At 37.9% G+C, this 18,528-nt stretch overlaps 1 protein-coding gene across 3 annotated transcripts in view; it reads right to left on the bottom strand.

The window, feature by feature from the left end:
• PTPN21 (protein tyrosine phosphatase non-receptor type 21) overlaps positions 1 to 18,528 on the bottom strand; it is a 42,402-nt gene that overhangs the window by 13,507 nt on the left and 10,367 nt on the right. For 2 of the 3 annotated variants that reach the window (XM_077180595.1, XM_077180596.1), the window contains exons 3-14: positions 14,913 to 15,082; positions 12,197 to 12,294; positions 10,523 to 10,590; positions 10,007 to 10,077; positions 8,593 to 8,680; positions 8,300 to 8,388; positions 7,469 to 7,556; positions 6,691 to 6,770; positions 5,488 to 5,589; positions 4,895 to 4,955; positions 4,236 to 4,320; positions 696 to 2,161 (exon numbers count right to left, since the gene is read on the bottom strand). In XM_077180595.1, the coding sequence (XP_077036710.1) occupies positions 696 to 2,161; positions 4,236 to 4,320; positions 4,895 to 4,955; positions 5,488 to 5,589; positions 6,691 to 6,770; positions 7,469 to 7,556; positions 8,300 to 8,388; positions 8,593 to 8,680; positions 10,007 to 10,077; positions 10,523 to 10,590; positions 12,197 to 12,294; positions 14,913 to 15,082 (2,466 nt within the window). The remainder of the gene's footprint in view (positions 1 to 695; positions 2,162 to 4,235; positions 4,321 to 4,894; positions 4,956 to 5,487; positions 5,590 to 6,690; positions 6,771 to 7,468; positions 7,557 to 8,299; positions 8,389 to 8,592; positions 8,681 to 10,006; positions 10,078 to 10,522; positions 10,591 to 12,196; positions 12,295 to 14,912; positions 15,083 to 18,528) is intronic. The other variant, XM_054634830.2, reaches the window with a different exon arrangement.

Raw genomic sequence — 18,528 nt, forward strand, 5'->3', positions numbered from 1 at the left:
AGACCCTGATGTTTCTATGAGGTGGGAATTACGGAAAAGGTGAAACTTGCAGTTTTTCACTATTTACAGTGTCCTGAGATTGGAGTGGGAGAAAGAGATATGGCAAGTAAGAAATACCTTCAGTGGGGTAAAAACAGGTTGAAGAGAAGGCAAAAGGGAGAGGATATGAAAAAGGAAGGCATGAAGTAAAGAAGAAAATGCAAGGAAAGAATTTATTCCTTAAGGTGTCAGGTTCCCTCTTAGGTCAGAAGAAGCAGGTAAACATTTTTTTTAAAAGTAAACATTTTTCAGCTACATATCATTTTTCAGTGAGAGGAAGATAAGAAAGTTGAACAGGAAGAGTTGCTTCTGCTCCAGATAAGAAGTACGGCAGAATAGGGATCTAGAACTTATTTTAAATTAGCTCTTCTAAAGTTCCTAGCCAGGTTAGGTTTTCAGATGGATGGAGACTGCACAGCTGGATTTGTGTGAGTGGACAAAGCAAACAGAACTCAGACATGGCTGATAAGGGGATAAAAGACAGCTAAGCAAAGTTAACCAGGGAAACATAGAAATATAAAGGTCAAGCTTAAGGTAGGCTTAATTCAAATGTTTTAAAAGCATCTCAGACTGACTAAAAGAACCCCAAACCTCAAACAAAAACAACGATCAACTGCTACAGACAACTCAAAACAAGACAAATAGTATCCACTTACACCTAGAGGGGGAAGGCCTTCCACAATATTCTTCTTCCCAGACAAAAGATCGGACACGGGTCTCTTCTTTACTGAATCTTTCCTTACTCTGTATCTCCCTGATGTTGTAAGATCAGATTCTGACATAGACGGAGTAAGCAGTCCTTCCCCTCTTCTCTGTACCTGGCTTTCTACTAGTAAATGAACAGGACTCATATCTTTCATTCTCTTTTCTGCCTCTGTGATATGTAATTTAGGCTCAAGGATATGCAAAGGGCCAGCAGATGAAGCAACAGAGCTATAAGGGTAGTTTAGTACTGAATCATGAGAATAACCTCCCATAACAGATGAAAGTTGGGTTTGATCTTCAGGGAGAGGAGAGAGACTTGTACTGGCCTTATTCTCTTCTTCAAATTCTTCTTCTTCCTCGCTACTGTGAATCAGCATAGTGGCATCTGACAGGGTTTTCTTGTGATCACAGTTCACGCATTCTTCTTGCTCACCTTCTTTTTGCTTCGTTCTCTCCATCAGAATGTTGGGCTGTGATCCTTCTGAGATAACTCTTGGAAGAGCCACATCTGCTGCAGAAGCTGACATGGTCCTCTCTTTAATTCTTATTCCTTCAAAGCTGGGAGTCAAGCCTGCTATTTCAATACTGTTCCTTTTCTGCAGCTGAGCGTGGCGTGCCGATGTCAGAGGTTCACTGACCTCCTGAAGGGAATGAGCCACGGGCAGGCTGTCCTCCTGGAACGTCTGCACAGAGTGGTGCACTCGCCTGGTGATGAGATCTGGGTTGCTGCTGCTGATGTAGATGTGCCGGGAAAGGTCTGGAGTACTGTTTGCAGGCCTGGGGTACGGGTACGGCGGAGGCGGTCGATAGACTTGAGTCTTCATTATGTTGGGTGCTGGGTAATCCTGAGACTGGAGCTGCACATTTGTCAGCTCAGGCACACTGACTGCCCCGACAACTGGGCGCTTTTCAGCAGGATAGGGGTAGGGGGATTGGCTATGGAAGCTGTAGTTCAGGTTAAATGGATAATGGTTGGACTGTGGGGCAGCAAAGTGGGCATGCTCTCGAATTTCAGGCTGACTGTAAACTAAGGCATCGGGCCTGCTGTAGGCATATGTGTTGCTGATGTTAAGATTTCTCATTGAATGACTCTGCCTGTCTGTGTGCACCATCCCCCTGTTGAGCTGTCTCATCACAGTCTCATAGTCTGGCGTGGGACGGTAAGAAGGTGGTATTAGTGCACTGTGTCTGTGTGATGGGACATAGTCAGTTCTGAGCACATCGCTTCCAGTAATGCTTGGGTTAGAGGACATGGGGGATGGCTGCAAGTAATGCTGTGGATTGTTCAAGGAGTTTGTGCTGTGTGCACTATAGACACTCCCATTGCGGATCCGACCACTGTAGTCGTGAGGGGCTCTATCCAAGCTAGTCTGAGAGTGACAGTAGTATCCGTTCTGATTGCTCACAAAGAGGTTATCTGAAAGCAAAGTGTAAGAACAATCTTTATGTCCAGGACATCAAAGTTATCCTCTATTAAGATGTAGCAAAGGCAATGTTTGAGATTTTTAAAACCTTAGTTATTTTTAGCTATGTATTGAAATGAGAAGGAAAAAAACCCAAACCAAAATCCCAGCTTTTCTGTTGTTGATACCCAAGGCATATACATCAGAATAACGTATTATATTTATTTCAATCATGTAAATCCCTATGGGAAAACATCATCTGTTTATGAATTACTTTCTTCTCTTTAGGATAAGCTTCCTAAGTTCAGTCCAAAATAAACAAAGTTCATATCAATCTTAAGCCATACCACTGAAAAAATTAATGTCTACACTAGGATTTGCACTAATGAACAGCAAAGAAAGAAAGAAAGAAAAAAAACACAACAAAAAACCAAACTAAAACAAAAATACCACCAAAAACAGACAAAACCTCTTGCTCTTCTCTCTTCTACTCCTTCAGAATGTATGTAGGTATAGCACAAGACCTCAAAAAAGCCCAAACTAACTTTCCTCCAGAAATTTTGAAGACATCCAAGATATATTTAGTCATTTTAATTACTACTTCATTGGATGTACAATTTGCCAGTCTCCAGATTCAGTCATTGCTGTAGATGCCTTCATGATTTAACTGTTTGGGTTCACCAAAATAATTGCCACACTTATGTTAATGAATTTGCTGAAAACCAAAAATTGTTTTATGAAAACAATGTTCAAAAATTGGACACTTGTTGTAGCAAGTACCCAGCAATACTTACAACACTAAACTGCAAAGAATTCAGTTACATTCTGAATGTAGCTGAATACCTGTATTTCATTCAGATCTGGGTAACTCTGTTTTGATAGAAAATGTGCTTATTCCCTTCCCAGTGAGCTGGCCTTTTAGATTACTATTTATCCAGCAGATTTGTAGGTCTGAAAGGTTCCTATCAAACTTGAGGAGACTTTGCAAAAGATTAGATTCAGCCCTTCAGGACAGCAACTTTGTTAATTGAAGACACAATGTGTAACAATCAAAATAATGAGAGCAAGTAGCCATGACTCCACTGTAAAGTGCTAAGATAAGGAGTCTACATTGCTTGAGAGTATTAGTTAGGGTTTGCTTGGGGTTTTTTCTTTCTTTGTTTCAATCAAATATATACCAAGTCCATAACCTGCAAACTTCTTTAGCCTTTGAATTCCTCAACACCTTGTAATCTAGCAAACTTAGACAAATGTCTCTCTCTCTTGCATTCTGGATTTAATATTTTTTAATTTTTTTTTAGTTGTGTGAATTGTCTTGGGGCAATCTCTTTGCGGGTATTAAGACCAATATTGACAAGGATCTCACAATGCCATAACATACCAGTTTGATACATGGACCAAAAAAAGCAATGGTCAGCTTAAACTCACACAAGACACCTCAGTCTACAGCTGCTGTAGATGCTATCCTACTAGAATTGCTCTACTCCCATGGGAGAGGACATAGAGGAGGAACAGTGGAGGAAACTGGGGTTGTTTAGCCTGGAGAAAAAGAGGCTCAGGGAGAACCTTACTGCTCTCTACAACTATCTGAAAGGAGGTTGCACTGAGGTGTGTTTGTCCTCCCAGGTAACAAGCGGCAGGACAGGAAGAATGGCCTCAGGGAAGTTGCATCATGGGAGGTTTAGATTGGATATTAGGAAATTTCTTCTTGGAAAGAGTGGTGAAGCATTGGAACAGGCTTGTCCAGGGAAGAGGTAGAGTCACCATCCCTGGAGGTATTTAACAGACCTGTAGATGTGGCACCTGGGGACATGGTTTAGTGATGGATTTGAGAGTGCTGTGTTGATGGCTGGACTTGGTGATCCTACAGGTCCCTTCCAGCCTAAACAATTCTGTGATTCTGTGACTGTATTTCACATTAGCCTATGTGTCTAGAGTAGCAGCAAGCACTTCAGTGACTGCTCTAGTACAAACCAACCCCATGTTCACCTATTAATTTATTCAGCTATAGCTAAAGTAGCTACACATATAAATTAAGTTTTTACCTTCTAAAATTGTGTAGCATGGCCATGGATTTAATGAACTTACCTTGGGAAGTTGCATATGGTTCACTATAATGACCATTGTAATGCAGCTGAGGTGGTGGAGGCATCATATAAGGCTGAGGCTTAGGCTAAGAAAGCAAATATCTTATTGTTACTTAAAAACTGATTATTAATTTTTAAAAGAATTATTGATTTTTTTAAAATATATAATGTATACCACTGTGTATTTATATAATATTATATATAATACTATACACATAGTAATAATTTACATATTATATTATATTATATACTAAAAATAAACACATACAAAACCTCAGTCTTAAACTATTTCTTTAAATCTGCAATGTAAGTTTCTCCTTTGAGGTCATACAAAAATAATTTAAAAACTAGGAACAAAACCTTGAAATTACACTCCACCAACCCAAGACTGTATCTTGCCATCTGACATCTAGGAGAGTCTTCTAGAGACAGTGTTCAAGTTGACACCAGAAGTGTTTAAAATATTTTTCATTGCAATTGTTTTAATTTCACTATTTAGATATTACATTGCAGCTCTTCCTACAAGTCAGAAACAGTTCCTCACATACTAGACTCATCTTTTTCACTGCTCATTTCATTTCACTGAAGGGAAGTAATATTTGATACAAAGTCAACTGAATTCCATAAAAATGCAAACATAAATCTATTTGCTTTCCTCACCATGGACATCCTGGATGAAGATCGCCTTCTAACAGGATTCACTGTAACTGGCTGAGTTTGTCTACAGAAGGAATTTAATGATAAGAAATTATTCTTAACAATAGCAAGACCCTTCAAAAATCAGAAAGCACTCCCAAATTCAATTAAAAATCACTCTTAAATCACATTTCTGGGAGCCAGGCATGTGTTGGTCTTCCACACAAGCCTCAATAGGAAAGAGCTCTGTGCATTAGCCACCACCAGAAAGCAAAATCAAAAACCCAAGATCAAAAATATCTCAGTTAATCTGTCCTACAAGTTGCCTGTTCTAAAAGTCAGACACAAAACTGTTTGGGGACTGTAACATTACAGATGTTACAGCATCTGTATATCATTACTATAATGCATTAGCATTTGTATATTCTAACATTAAAGCTAATGGAATGAATTTTCATAATTTGTTGGATTGGCTCCAGGACATAAAGTTCGGAAGTCTTAAGTTCCTTTTCCCTCCACCCTGTGCTCTGCATCTCATAGCAAGACAGGTCAAAAGACAGCACGATACAAATGCAGGAACAGGTATTTTTTAGTGAGAAAGATCTTTTTAAGCTCACCCTTTGGGAAGTGAAGGACGAGAAAGGATTGGAAAGCGTGGAAGGGAAAGAATGAGGGAAGATTTCTGAGAGCCCTCCTCAGGTGGAGAGTCCAAGGAGTCTCTAAAGACAAGGTATGTACAGATTTAGAAAAAAAAAACCTGAAGCTGATACAGGCATGCAAAAGACAGTTTTCAGCTAAGGACCAGATGACAAGAAATCTTAAGAGAAGAAATAACCAGAAAAGTTTTTTTGAGGACTTAACCTGACATAAAACCACATTGTGGTTACAATAAGTAATCCTAGAGACAGACATTTAATATAGAACTACAGATCTGATGTTATTTAGATAGAAATGCACAAGTCCTATGAACACACTATTTCTAGCAATGCTTCTTATCACCCTCAAAAGAAAGACAAGTTTACAAGCTTTGAGGTATGAGGTTTACTCTCTTTCAAATTTATGTTACTTCTCAAATAAATTAGCATTATACTTGATTATCTTTCCACTGGCCTCAGCAGATATCAAACATCTATCTTCCCATGTATGAAGAGGAGTGAAACACATGGGAACCATGCTTTTCCAATGATAGACTTTTCACTGTGTCTAATTCTCTACTCTTTGAACAAACTTAACTGAAGGAAAGCTGCTCCAGTAAAGTAGCTCAAATTCCAGCCATTGATTTACAAGTTGGAGGCCAGCCCATTTAAATTTGATTTGATGAATTGTATTAAATTTGCTTTGCACTGGTGCTACTTGAGCTATAGAGATTCCATGGATATCTAAAGAACCACATACCTCTTAGCTGTCAATCCAGCACATTTCAGGAGTGCTTCACATACACTGCCCGCCCTTTTAAAGCCTCCAGTGTCCTTTCAGGGCAGTTCACCCAAACACAGCCCAAAACCCTGCTGCTTCTAGCAGCTCACAAGCCATAGCAATATTAGACACCAAAGCAACTGAAGTCTCTCACAGCACTGTGATCCAGAAGCAAAGGCCAAACATTACTACTCATGTAAGATTTCAGCACTTAATATTGTCTTGTGTTATAAATCAGGATGTATTTCAAAAACTGGTGGTAACTATTTTCTCAAAAAATATTAAGAAAATGAACCCAAGTAGTCTAAAAAGGACAGTAAAGACTTTACAGAGGGAGTGGGAGATTTCACTTCCCAATGGAAGCTGCAAGGGCACCAAGAGTTCTGCTCATGGATTCTACTTACAGGCTGCATTTATTTAGTCTGTAAAATTTGTGTCTAGCCACACACATCCTCCACACATATTTTGCTGTTTCCATATCTTCCTGCCAAAAAAACAAAACCCAATATTTGTATTAAGTCAAACATTCACACCCTTCACTTGCTTTCAGAAAAGCCACCGAAATTTTTAAGATTAAATTACCATTGGCCAACTTAATTTTAATGTAACTTTATTAATGTCACCAGGTTTTCCCTAAAACTCTACTTTGCAGACCCAAATATACACTCTAGTCTAACAATTTTCTTAGACTTATGAAATTTGAAAGTAGAAGCCTTTTGCTCCAGACACTTTCCAGCTGTAACACTAACACAATTACAGTTAAGATTGACATAGGATTGCCAACAGCTGCCTTTTGACAAAGCAACTGGTAGATGCTGAATAAAATGAATTCTGCAAGGAATGCCATGGCCCACATCAGCAAAGCTCTAAGGCTATATTTATCTTTAATTGCCACTGACTCAAGTCAAAAAAGCATGTTAGAAATTTTACTGGAATGGATGAAAATTTTTATGACCACATAACCAGACACTTCAATGTACTCAACATAAAAGGCCCAATTTTTAATGCCTTCCCATGGAAAGCTGGCCAAAGACAGTCGTATTACATTTGACTCACTCACACAGCTCAAAGCTGCTAAATATATAGATAGTAGGTTTTAACCTTTGAGTTAAATTACCAGTATTAATTTTTTTTTTTTTTTTTTTACTGATGACTTAGTGAAAAAAATAAAAATGTACTCACAGTTTGGAACTGAATTGTCTCTTCTTTGTTTGCCAGTTCTAATGCAAAAAAGGATTTATTGTGGGACATGTTGGCAATATCATGCCACCTGCAGACAAAAGGGACAGGATATGACTGGACAAGCTCTGATTTTCAAACCTCAAAAAATGCAACTGCAAACCAGAACCACCATCAAGAATGTGGATAAAGAACATCCTCATGAGGGGACGAGGAGGGGCAGACACTGATCTCTTCCATCCTGGGACCAGTGACTGGACTGAGGGAATGCCCTGAAGCTGTCAGGGGAGGTTTAGGTTGGATATCAGGAAAAAGTGTTTCACCCAGAGGGTGGTTGGGCACTGAATAAGCTCCCCAGGGCAGTGGGCGCAGCACCAGCCTGACAGAGTCAAGAAGCATTTGGGCAATGCTCTAGGAAAACAGAGTGTGATTCCTGGGGTGTCCTGTGCAGGGCCAGGAGTTGGACTCCATGGTCCTGATGGGTCCCTCTCAAGACAGTATATGCTAAAAGTCTATGATTTTGTTAAATACTATTTTATGATTCTGTGAAAAAGTTCATTAATCTATCTGAACAAGTTGTAGACCATCACTTCCATACCATTAATGGCTGCTGAAAAGAAAACATTAATCTGTCTTAAAGAGATTCATTTTGAAGTTACTTCATTGAAAAATTCTCACTGGCTTCAGTACTCACTGTAGCATGATGACTATGAGATTATGTTCAGGTTTATCAAATGCATCAATACACAAAATATCTAAGAGTCATTGATGCTTGTGAGAAACAGACTTAAAATGTGAAGTTCACTAAGATATTTATGAAAGAACAATACTAACCTAAACACAACAGGAGGACGACCATTTTTGTGTTTCACAAAGATACCATCAAGACATGCTCCAATGAATATGTCACTTCCTTGACTGTCCTGTAAAAAGTTGCAAAAAATTATGCAAGTAGAGAAAAAAGTCTTCAAAAGCTAAGTTACCTAAGAAACAACTGCTTTTATTTTTATTCTGGAGCAGAAAATAACGGGTGATTTGGGGTTTGGGTTTTATTTACTTTTGGCAGGAAGTAAGCACTCTAAACAGGGAGAAAAGGGCAATTAGACAAAGATCAAAACATCATTTACCTTGGCAGGATAGGTCTCTTCACCATAGCCCTCCATTCTTTCCACTTCTTGCATATATAACATTTCTGCATCAGGAGGAGTAAGGCCTCTACAAATAAACCAATAATCAGCTAATACTGCCACTAAGAAAAAAATCATCTTTGTTTTACTCTGAAGGACACTGTCAAAGCTTGAGAAGCATCCCCAGGACACCCAGGCAACCATCAAATTGTGCTGTTTCTATCTGTACCAACAGCTGATGCATTTGGCTCAGCCTCAGAATCAACACTTCAATTCTAATAACTTCTTTCTCTCTGGCATCTTTAGGGGTAAATAGCAACAAAGACTACTGGTTAATATTACCATCTCTACTAATGCCAGACAATTATCATACTCTTGATCAAATCCAGCACTGTCTCCACGTTTCCTCACTTTACCAGAGGCACACATTTTCAAGACATGAATGTCTTCTAGATTGCTGTAGGGGAAATAAGAAGTCTGGCACTTTACATTTCAGAAAAGACAGCTTCATCTTCTAAATGCTGACTATTTTACTGTAATACTTTGAAAGCATGAGGAAAAGATCTGTAGGTAAAGGTAGAATTCTTTATAATTAGACCAACTGACAAAGACAGCTTTCTCACAGATTTGCAGCAGTACCAGAGGGCTTAAAAGCTTGTGTTTACCTACCCACCAACATACCTCAGTTACCTCATAAAAGAAATTTCTACCTAAAAAATCCTGTAATGCTCATTGTTATGTCTCTCAGTACTCTTTCAATCATAAATCTCCCAATTTCTTCACTTTTTTCCTAACGTCATGAAGATTAAGTTTTCTTTGCTGAACCTGAACCATGCAATATTGTTACAAGCGCATTTTAAACGTAAGTGCAACTGCAATTTTCAAACCATTGTTTTAAAAGAATACAGGGAGAAATATTTAGTATTACTCACACAGTCACAAACATTTTTCACTAATGAACTGATACAGAGAACACAACTTTCTTTTGTCCTGGACTATGGCACCTTAGCCCCCTTCTACCTAAGATCATAAGCATTCTGGCACAGTTACTGTCTCTGCATTTCTCCTGCCTTTAATACCTCCCAATGGTGTTTATCAAGAAACATCCTTACTGGGGTCAGAATTTCACATGAACAAGAGTCAGAAATATGATACAGGTGAAGTCACACTATTTAATTGTGTCCCGTATTCTTTTCAAGCTGAATCCTCTAATTTATTTTACTAAATATTCTGTTATGTTTTTCATTTTCATTCAGCAAAACCTCTTGTAACTTTAATACAGATGTATCAGAGAAAAAACTCATTTAAATGGGAAGTGAAATTAGTCCAACTGCATTTCAAGATTCCCAACTTTCTGAGCTACAGAAGCTACTGAAGACTGAAATTAAGCATTGAAGAGCTTTAGACATGTTACCTGTACTTCTGGTGTAGCAAGGCAACTTTCTGTGTTGCTTCTTCCAATATTTTTTCTTCTTGTAGCCAACCCTTAAGGTAAAATAGCATTTGTGGAATGAAATGCAAAAAATTCTACAAAATCAAATGGTTATAGTTTCTTTACACGTGCAAATCAACCCTTGATTCTAGCCTTGGAGCTTAGATGCTGTAATATGCACAAATAAACCCCAAAAGCATAAACACTGTTTTGAAGTGGTTTTACTCACTCTCCCATTTGTACCTCAACCTTCTTTTCAGTAAAATATAAAATAAAATTGAGAAGATCTTACTACATCTTTGTTTCTGTGTAATATAAGGTGTCATATCTCACTCCAATCTCAAAGAAAACCTTTACTTAAATTTGACAGCCTAGGGAGCAGTAAGAAAAATGGATCATGGAGGTTTCCTAAAAATTATCTGCATTTTCCAATTTTAAGAAGGATTTAAATTTGTCAATTTAGTAATTTAAATGCACCATTTTAAAGAAAGTACTTACCACTGGAAACAAAGCAAATCTTTGTAGAAACTCCTGAGATTCATACTGATCATAGTCTCCAAAGTCCGCTAAAAAATAAAAAAAAAAATCTTGAATTCAAACACTTTTAACAAAATTATTCAAAACCCAATTAATTACAGCAGGATCTCCAAGTAGCAAACTGCCATCCTACTGAACTACAATCATAAAGCAAAACAACAGAACAAACCAACCAATCATGTTTATAAAGAGAAAAGGTCAAAAACTCCCATCTTTTTACCTTTTTCAGAATGATTGATAACACTCCTTGTGGATTGAGAAGAAATGATAAAACACTTCATATAGAAGTTATTGCTATGAAAAGGGAGCACCTCTGACACATTAAGCAGTGTTTAGAATTAACCTATTGTACTGATTTAAAGTACAGATCATTCTTGAAACAGCAAGCACTGCTTCTGCTCATTCACCAGCTAAAATTACTGACCTACCTGGTATAAGCTACTTCAGTCATTGGAGCATATCTATTTAGAACCTGTGCTTTTTTTGAGGTTTTTTTCACTGTGTTATCAACATATACACTTCATCTCTTATACAGGAGTAAGAAATGAAGGTGAAAGCTAAAAGGATTAATATTTTCCATCTGGAAAGAGGGTTATATTGAAAGATTTCTATAAACTCACTGAGCAGAGAGACGTTTACACTGTCCAAATACATACAAATAACACAGCAAGATTTTTTCAGTTGAAGGCCATTAGAACCTGGCTTGGATTAAACAGATTCACTGTTATATAAACAAGGTATTAAAACCATTTATCCTACTCCACTGGTAACCACATTTTCAAGAAAACCTAATCACCATCTTTATTGTGATACAACCAATGTATATAACTAAATAATTTTTTAAAAAATCTTTGTATATATGTTGTATATACTGCCAGTGATTTTAAGTCCTGTTCAATTTTGGCAGTTTTACAATTGCTGTTAGATGTACTGAAGTGGCATTCACTGTGAATGATATACAAATAACAGTACACAAACACACTAAACACAGCTGTTGCCATTACAAACTTTTGAGAGATTTAGCATCAGACAAGCAGGGAACACAGAACATGATCAGTGCAGACAGCCTCAGGACTAGTGTAGACTCCATCCCATCTGACCCAAGCTAGGAAAAATGAAGCTCCTTTTCACACAGGAATCACAGAAATGTGTTTTCAGGAGTGATTTGAACACAAGAACTGCTAACAGTCTTGCACACTAACTTGAAATATTCTTATGTGATAGGAAATTTTGGATAAAAAGTAGAAATACAAGTACATTCAAAGTTGCTTATTTATGAAGATATGCCAGAATAAAGAGTCTTCGTTAACAGAAACAGAGGAAGGGTCTGTTGATGTAGGCAGACAACTGAAGCCTTTTCCCCCAAATGAACTCCAATGCCTAATTCAAATCCAGCTCCTGAAACTACATGTTAGATGCCCAGGTACACCTCTGAGGGCTGCAGAGAAGCAAGTTCAGGGCCACTGATCCAACTGCTGCTCTCCTCAGCCCATATGGCAAAGTCCTAAGGAGCAAACCCCTTTCATAACTTAATGAAATGAATCTCTTGAGTGACATAAAGAAAACAGGCAATAGAAGATATATCCCTAAAGCTTCTAATGCAACATTAGCTAGTTGGTACTATTTCCTACTTACCCTGAACAGCCAAACCAGCCAGATGTATTGCTTGTTCCAGTGTGCAAGGAATGTTGCCCTCCAAGATATCTTTCTTTAATTGCAAGTAATACTGATACCTACAGGGAAAAAAAAAAAAGAAAAAGCTAACATGGACTTCATAATTTTTAAGAGAGAGTAGAAGACTATGCCTGCATTTCTAATTCCTCTCTGCATTCCCCAGTTAGAGTAGAGGGTAGTCTTCCTTATCATTTGGATCCACTACTTCAAGGCTTTTTAAAAGTCCTGCCTCCCTTAACTTTCACATACCATTCTAGAATCAGTGATCTTAAAGAACCTCTACAATTTCTATCTACTACCAAACCCTCTTCTCTTTTTTTTTCCTCTTCCTTCCTTAAAATTTTTGTTATTGTCTCTTTAAAACATTCAGTAAACTGCTGCTAGGTTGCCGCATTCTCTTCCAATAGATCTAACAATGTACATTCCCTCAATCCCAGTAGGGATTTTCATTTCTGCATTACAACTTCTGAGTACATTTTGTTCTCACTTTCAAGGCACCTTTTTTTTCTTTTAATCTATGTTTTTCCTGCATCATCTCTCATACATGCAGCCACTACGGCCTGTACTGTTTGTCCACAGTCTGAGCCACTATGTGCCTGAATTTTTCTGCCTCTTTCAGCCACTCACAGGACTTTCTATCTGGAGCCCCAAACACCTCAAAATTGCCAGTACAGCTATACCAACTTGGCCACAGAGGACATTTGTCTTCTATAAGTCTAGTTTTAAAAAGTTCTTCCTCATATTGTATGTTAACTCTGGTGAAGTAAGGTTATTAATAGTGAGAACATGGAAGTACATGCTGTAATTCATTCAGTGATTAGAAAGGTCAGGTAAACTCCACAAAAATTTTATTCATGTTAATGGACAGCTCTCTTCTATCACTGTTACTGCCCTGTTATAATACACGGATAATTTAAAAATATTGTTTAAACTCTTGGGCAACCTACTACAAAAACCCAGTATATCATCTGACAGTACATAACATTCCTATACAACACACACAACAACAGCTGGTACTAAACTGTGACCTTCAAAAAATGGAAAAGAAAAAGCCCAAGGCATTTGGGGAATGAGTCTTCCCAGTCAAGAAGCAGAAGGTAAGCTCTTTCCATACAACTGCTATTAAAAATAAATTTGTAGATAAAGAATTTTAATACTACCTCAACAGAGCACATCTCTTTTTAGCTATAGCATTTCCTGGTGTACATTAAACATACAATTTGCTTGAACATGTTCAATCTCATTTATATCAAACAGGCATGAAAAAATCCATAGATTTCTGAGACTAACCCAGACTCTTACTATCAAAGTAAGTACCATGCTCTAGGACACAAACATAAGACTGGCACATAAATTCCTGCTTTCTACCAGGTAGCACACTGCCAGATTTTTGTTAAAGCTCCAGTATAAACACTGTATTCTTTAAATAAATGCCAGAGAAGACTATTTAAGGTTTTTCAGGCAATTTAGCTTCCCAATGCAACACCTCGATCTCACTCTAATGTACAACAACACAGAATCTGAACCAGAGATTTTTGAGCCCCTAAAATTACCAAGAAATAGCAAAAAACTTTAGAGTTAAAAAAAAAAATTCAGAAATTACACATAAACCCAAAAATGAAAGCTGTCAAGCATTGAGCAGTAACAACAGCACCAGTGTCTGCACCAAGAGGTCTGCACCTGGTGACCCTGAAAAGCTTTCTCATCACAATTAGCAGGAAAGGTATTTTAGGAACAGAGACAGTTTCATGTAACCACAGAATAAATTAAGATGAAAAGGACCTCTGAGTGATCATCTGCTTCAACTCCCCACTCAAAACAGGGCCAACTTAAAGGCTTTTAGCTTAAATGATTTAGTTAATACAAGCACATATTTTTGATAAAATAATATGTGTTTGTAATCCAGCTATGGGGTTTTGTACCCAATTGCCAACTAAAAATAATCATTAAATCAGAACTATACACATTAAGCCATTAGAAGTCAATGTACAGGCCCCTAGGAATAACGGGTATTTATGCTCAATTTTACTTTTCCCTCTGCAGTCAGCAACAATTATGTGATGTTCCCCGGTTTCACAGAAGAAACATACACATAACACCAGAACTAACATCCATATTTATGGCTCAGTGATACACCCAAAAAAAAAAAAAAAAAAAAAAAAAGAAAGAAATCAGAAGCCAAAGTAGCCTGTAGTGCCAATGTACTGTAGGAAAAGAACAGAAAGTACTGAAAGGAAAACAAAGAAAGCATAGCTTAATAAAATCTGCAAGTGCTTTGGGCAGGATAGATGTCCATGAAAGCAACATATGGATCTTCAAAACAAAAAGCAAAAACAAAAAAACAAATTAAAAAGTCGAGCAAATTCAAAACAAATTCAAAAGTCAATGAAGGGACTAAATTAAAAGTCTGACCATGCAGGTAAGCCTTTTACTTAAAACAGGTTTGAGCAGATTCCTAAGATCACAAAAAAAATAGTTGCTTGCTTAGTTTATCACATACTTTAATTATTCCAAAGATAAATTAGCATACAGTTTGAACATAAATTCTATCTAAAATAGTTTTCATTTCTATAAAGGTAGGGGAGTGGAAAGCAGACAACTCTTAAATAAACTATACATTTCAGAATGTTGAGAGCAAATTTATAAAACACATAGAAGTTTATACTATGAGGCTTACCTGGTAATCTCCTGCTGAAGCTGAGAAACAGTAGGCACATAGAACACTACTCCAAAATACACAGTTGGCTCCATGGCATATTTGTCCAGCTGCTTTTTCAGAGGCTTGTCCAAATCTACCCATCTGCGCTGATTCTGCTTATTATAATACCAGAGACTGAAATATGTAATCTGAAAAAGAGGTGTTTAATGATGAAAAAAAGTTCATATTGTGATATTAGATAAAATATACTGTATGAAAGTCTTGCTACTTAGAAATAAATGTTTTAAAGCACTGAGTAAGGCTATGGATTATTGAAAACTTCAGGGAACTGCAGAGACATTTACCATAAAAAGCAGACATTACCTCCAGATAACCAACCCAGGTACATAAGGTCCCCCACCTAAAACAGTACCAGAACTACTCTCTATTTGGAAACAGTTCATAAGTCATAACTCTGTTGTGGCCATTCACAGATGCTAGCAGTAGGCATTCGTGTGTGACAGGAAATCTAAGGGAAGTGGGGAAGGCAAATGGAAAATGGCATGGGACAGCAGTAGGGCAAAGCAAGGCTCCTCTGGGGACCTGGTAGGAGGCTCCCAGGGGATGCTGAAGGACAAAAGAGCCCAGGACACCCATGCTGTGGTTGTTGCACACACAGTCAGCCTGTCAGAACTGTAAAGAAAATCTGGAACCCCATGAGTGGACTCATCATCCTGTTTAGACTGGAAACTAAGATGTGTGTATAAAAATTTTCAAATGTGTATATGGGCGAGTTTTTGCAGGAATGTACTGAAGTGGCCTTCTTCTACTAAAAGCTGTAGCTCCCCAATGAGTTTCAAATCTGTTCTCCACAATATCAAAATGCTAGAGCTTTTGAGAAAACAACAGTAAATACTTTTTTTACTGGGGAGACAATTTTTCCATGACTAGTTGACGGAAATTATTGATTTAGAGAAATCATGATAAATATTCCCTCTGCTTTATAAAACTCCATCCTTAAAAACTTTATTTTGTGTAACTTAAAAATGTCTGAAGATATGTAAGGAAAAATATTGGATTAAAGGTGTTGGCAGTTGTACAATTTCTAAATACATTCAAATTTATGTAGGAAGGACTTGGAAAATTTTCATGTAAATACCTACAGATTTAATTGGTAATTCTTAACACTTATCTCTCTCCTTTGGTTAAAACACTTCTAATTATGATATCTAGTTTTGCTATGATAATGACATGAATATTTTCCAGTCCATATCTGTTTGCTGGTCCAGATCTGAGCTAAATAAGTATTGTGGGATCAGATTTTAGTCAATTTAAACATAGTGGAGAAATTTAATTTTTTTTGGGTGACTCTGCAGTATGGATTTAGAACCATACTGTGGAGCAAGAGAAAAATACTCTGATCCAGACTCCTTCTGGGAGAGGATCTAATAAAAATGAGGTTGTGTTGCTCAAGATGCTGTCCAGTGGGATTTTGACCTTCCAGGGGTGCCATCCCTCAGCCTCTCTAGGTGGTCTGTTACAGTGCACACTCTGTGTTTTGTTTTGGCTTGGTCAGGAGTGGCCCACTCAGGCAAGATATCTTCCTGCTCTGCTCTATCTGCTCCTTTTCCTGCTCATGCAGTGAGCCATGCATATGCTTTAATGAGCTCAGCTTTTGCTGGGAAGCTGTCCTGTCTCTTTTGTCCTTCAGCATCCCCTGGGAGCCTACCAGGTCCCCAGAGGAGCCTTGCTTTGCCCTACTGCTGTCCCACGCCATTTTCCATTTGCCTTCCCCACTTCCCTTAGATTTCCTGTCACACATGAATGCCTACTCCTACTAAAAGAAATATGGCTCTGAATATAAATAATATAAACAACACATTTGTTATTTCCCGGTCCAGGCACACAAAGTTTGCTGATAACTGAAACCACATTTTATTTCTATTCTTCAATCCCCCAATCAATAGGTGACCACCACCACCCCACAAGGACATTGTGAAGACAGTATCTTCAATTCCATAAGATGCTAGGGAAAAAACCCCAACACTAGAACCACAGAACCACCATTACAAAAGAAATATCATGTTCACTGCAATATCACATGCTAAAAAGGATAGAATGTACTGAATGACTGACTCCTCCTTAATCCTTCCTGCAGACTGAGTAAGGAAAGGAATGTGTGTAAAAAGGTGTGTTTCTCTTTCATCCCAAGACTGTTAACAGCATGCATGCAGTCAGAGGAGCCAAAGTTAGACCAGGATGCTGACATTCTGCTCTGACCCAGCCCAATTCTCTGACAGGACAACCACATCAGCCTCGGACTGAGCACTAAAATGTGGAACCACAACATTCTGGGTAAGGGCAATGGCCATGGCAGAGACTGAAAGCAAAGGGTAAGAGCTACAGCTGAAAGACTTGTATAGATGATATCACACAAACACATTTGTAAACCAACTGAAAATACACCCAAAAACAAGTACAGCAATTGTTTGAATAAACTCACTTGCAGCCTTGGTGTACTTAAACCTCACAGAAGCACAAATGTATAACAAAGGTGAGGAGAAGAAACCACAAACATTGCCACTGTAACAAACTCTCTGATGTAAAAATACTCCTGGTTCTACACCCTGAATTTAAACTGAATGTATAGACTATTTTTTAAGGCATGATGATGACTTGAGTAGATCTATTTCTTGGAAACACTAACCACTTTTTCTTGCCTACACACAACTGAGCAGTTACTGGCATAACAGACTAAGAAAAATGTTCCACATTTTAAAATATCCTCTGGAATCCAGCATATCTTTAAGCCATGCAAAATACTACAGACCAAAGTTGGTCTTCTGACTTCTATGCAAACCTTTCATTTCACTTCAAGGGCAGAATTTGATCCTGTGAGTTTTCAGAGGAGCTTATGCACCCTGGAATATTCGCACTGATTAAAATAGAACCCACTTTTATTCATTGCTAAAACATTTTATTATTAGCAGCTCAGGACAACATCCAGTGCTAAAAAGAATGCCATGACATAATTCTTAAAATATGTTAAGCTGTTAAGATTAACACTACTTTGAGGTTTGTTTATTTTAGTGACTTATTCATGACCCAACCCCTCTGAAGAAAATCAAACAGAAATAAAAGGAACATATAATTTCTGCACAGTTAATTTCTGCCTAACTTGCTTTCTGACACCAGAGACAGTAAATATTTTTGCATAAAATTTCAAGAGCTATCAAGAACACAAAAGTACCAAAAGCCCCACACAGTATTCCCAGCCCACAAGCCGGAGGGAGTGACTTCATCACTGAGGTCACCCAGACTTCCCAAGGTAAGCAAAGGAGTTTCTGCAGGTTTGAGTGCCACAAAACTCCATTACTGCAGGTGAACACATTAGATCCTCTGGCATGATGTACAGTGAAAGTCAGAGAAGTGGGGCTGATCAGCCTTAGAAGAGACAAAGTAAAATCTTACTGTGGACTTCAGCTGCCTAAGAGCAGGACACAGACAGAGAAGATAGAGCCAGAGTCTCCTTGGAAGTAATCACAGCAAGTATGAGAAACACTGGGGACAAAGTGCACAGTGGGAAATTCCAATAGATCAGGAAAAAAATTTCACAACAAGACTAGCCAAACACTGGAACAGATAGCCCAAAGAG

Source organism: Agelaius phoeniceus, chromosome 6, assembly GCF_051311805.1.
Source record: "Agelaius phoeniceus isolate bAgePho1 chromosome 6, bAgePho1.hap1, whole genome shotgun sequence".
NCBI classification, from domain to species: Eukaryota; Metazoa; Chordata; class Aves; order Passeriformes; family Icteridae; genus Agelaius; species Agelaius phoeniceus.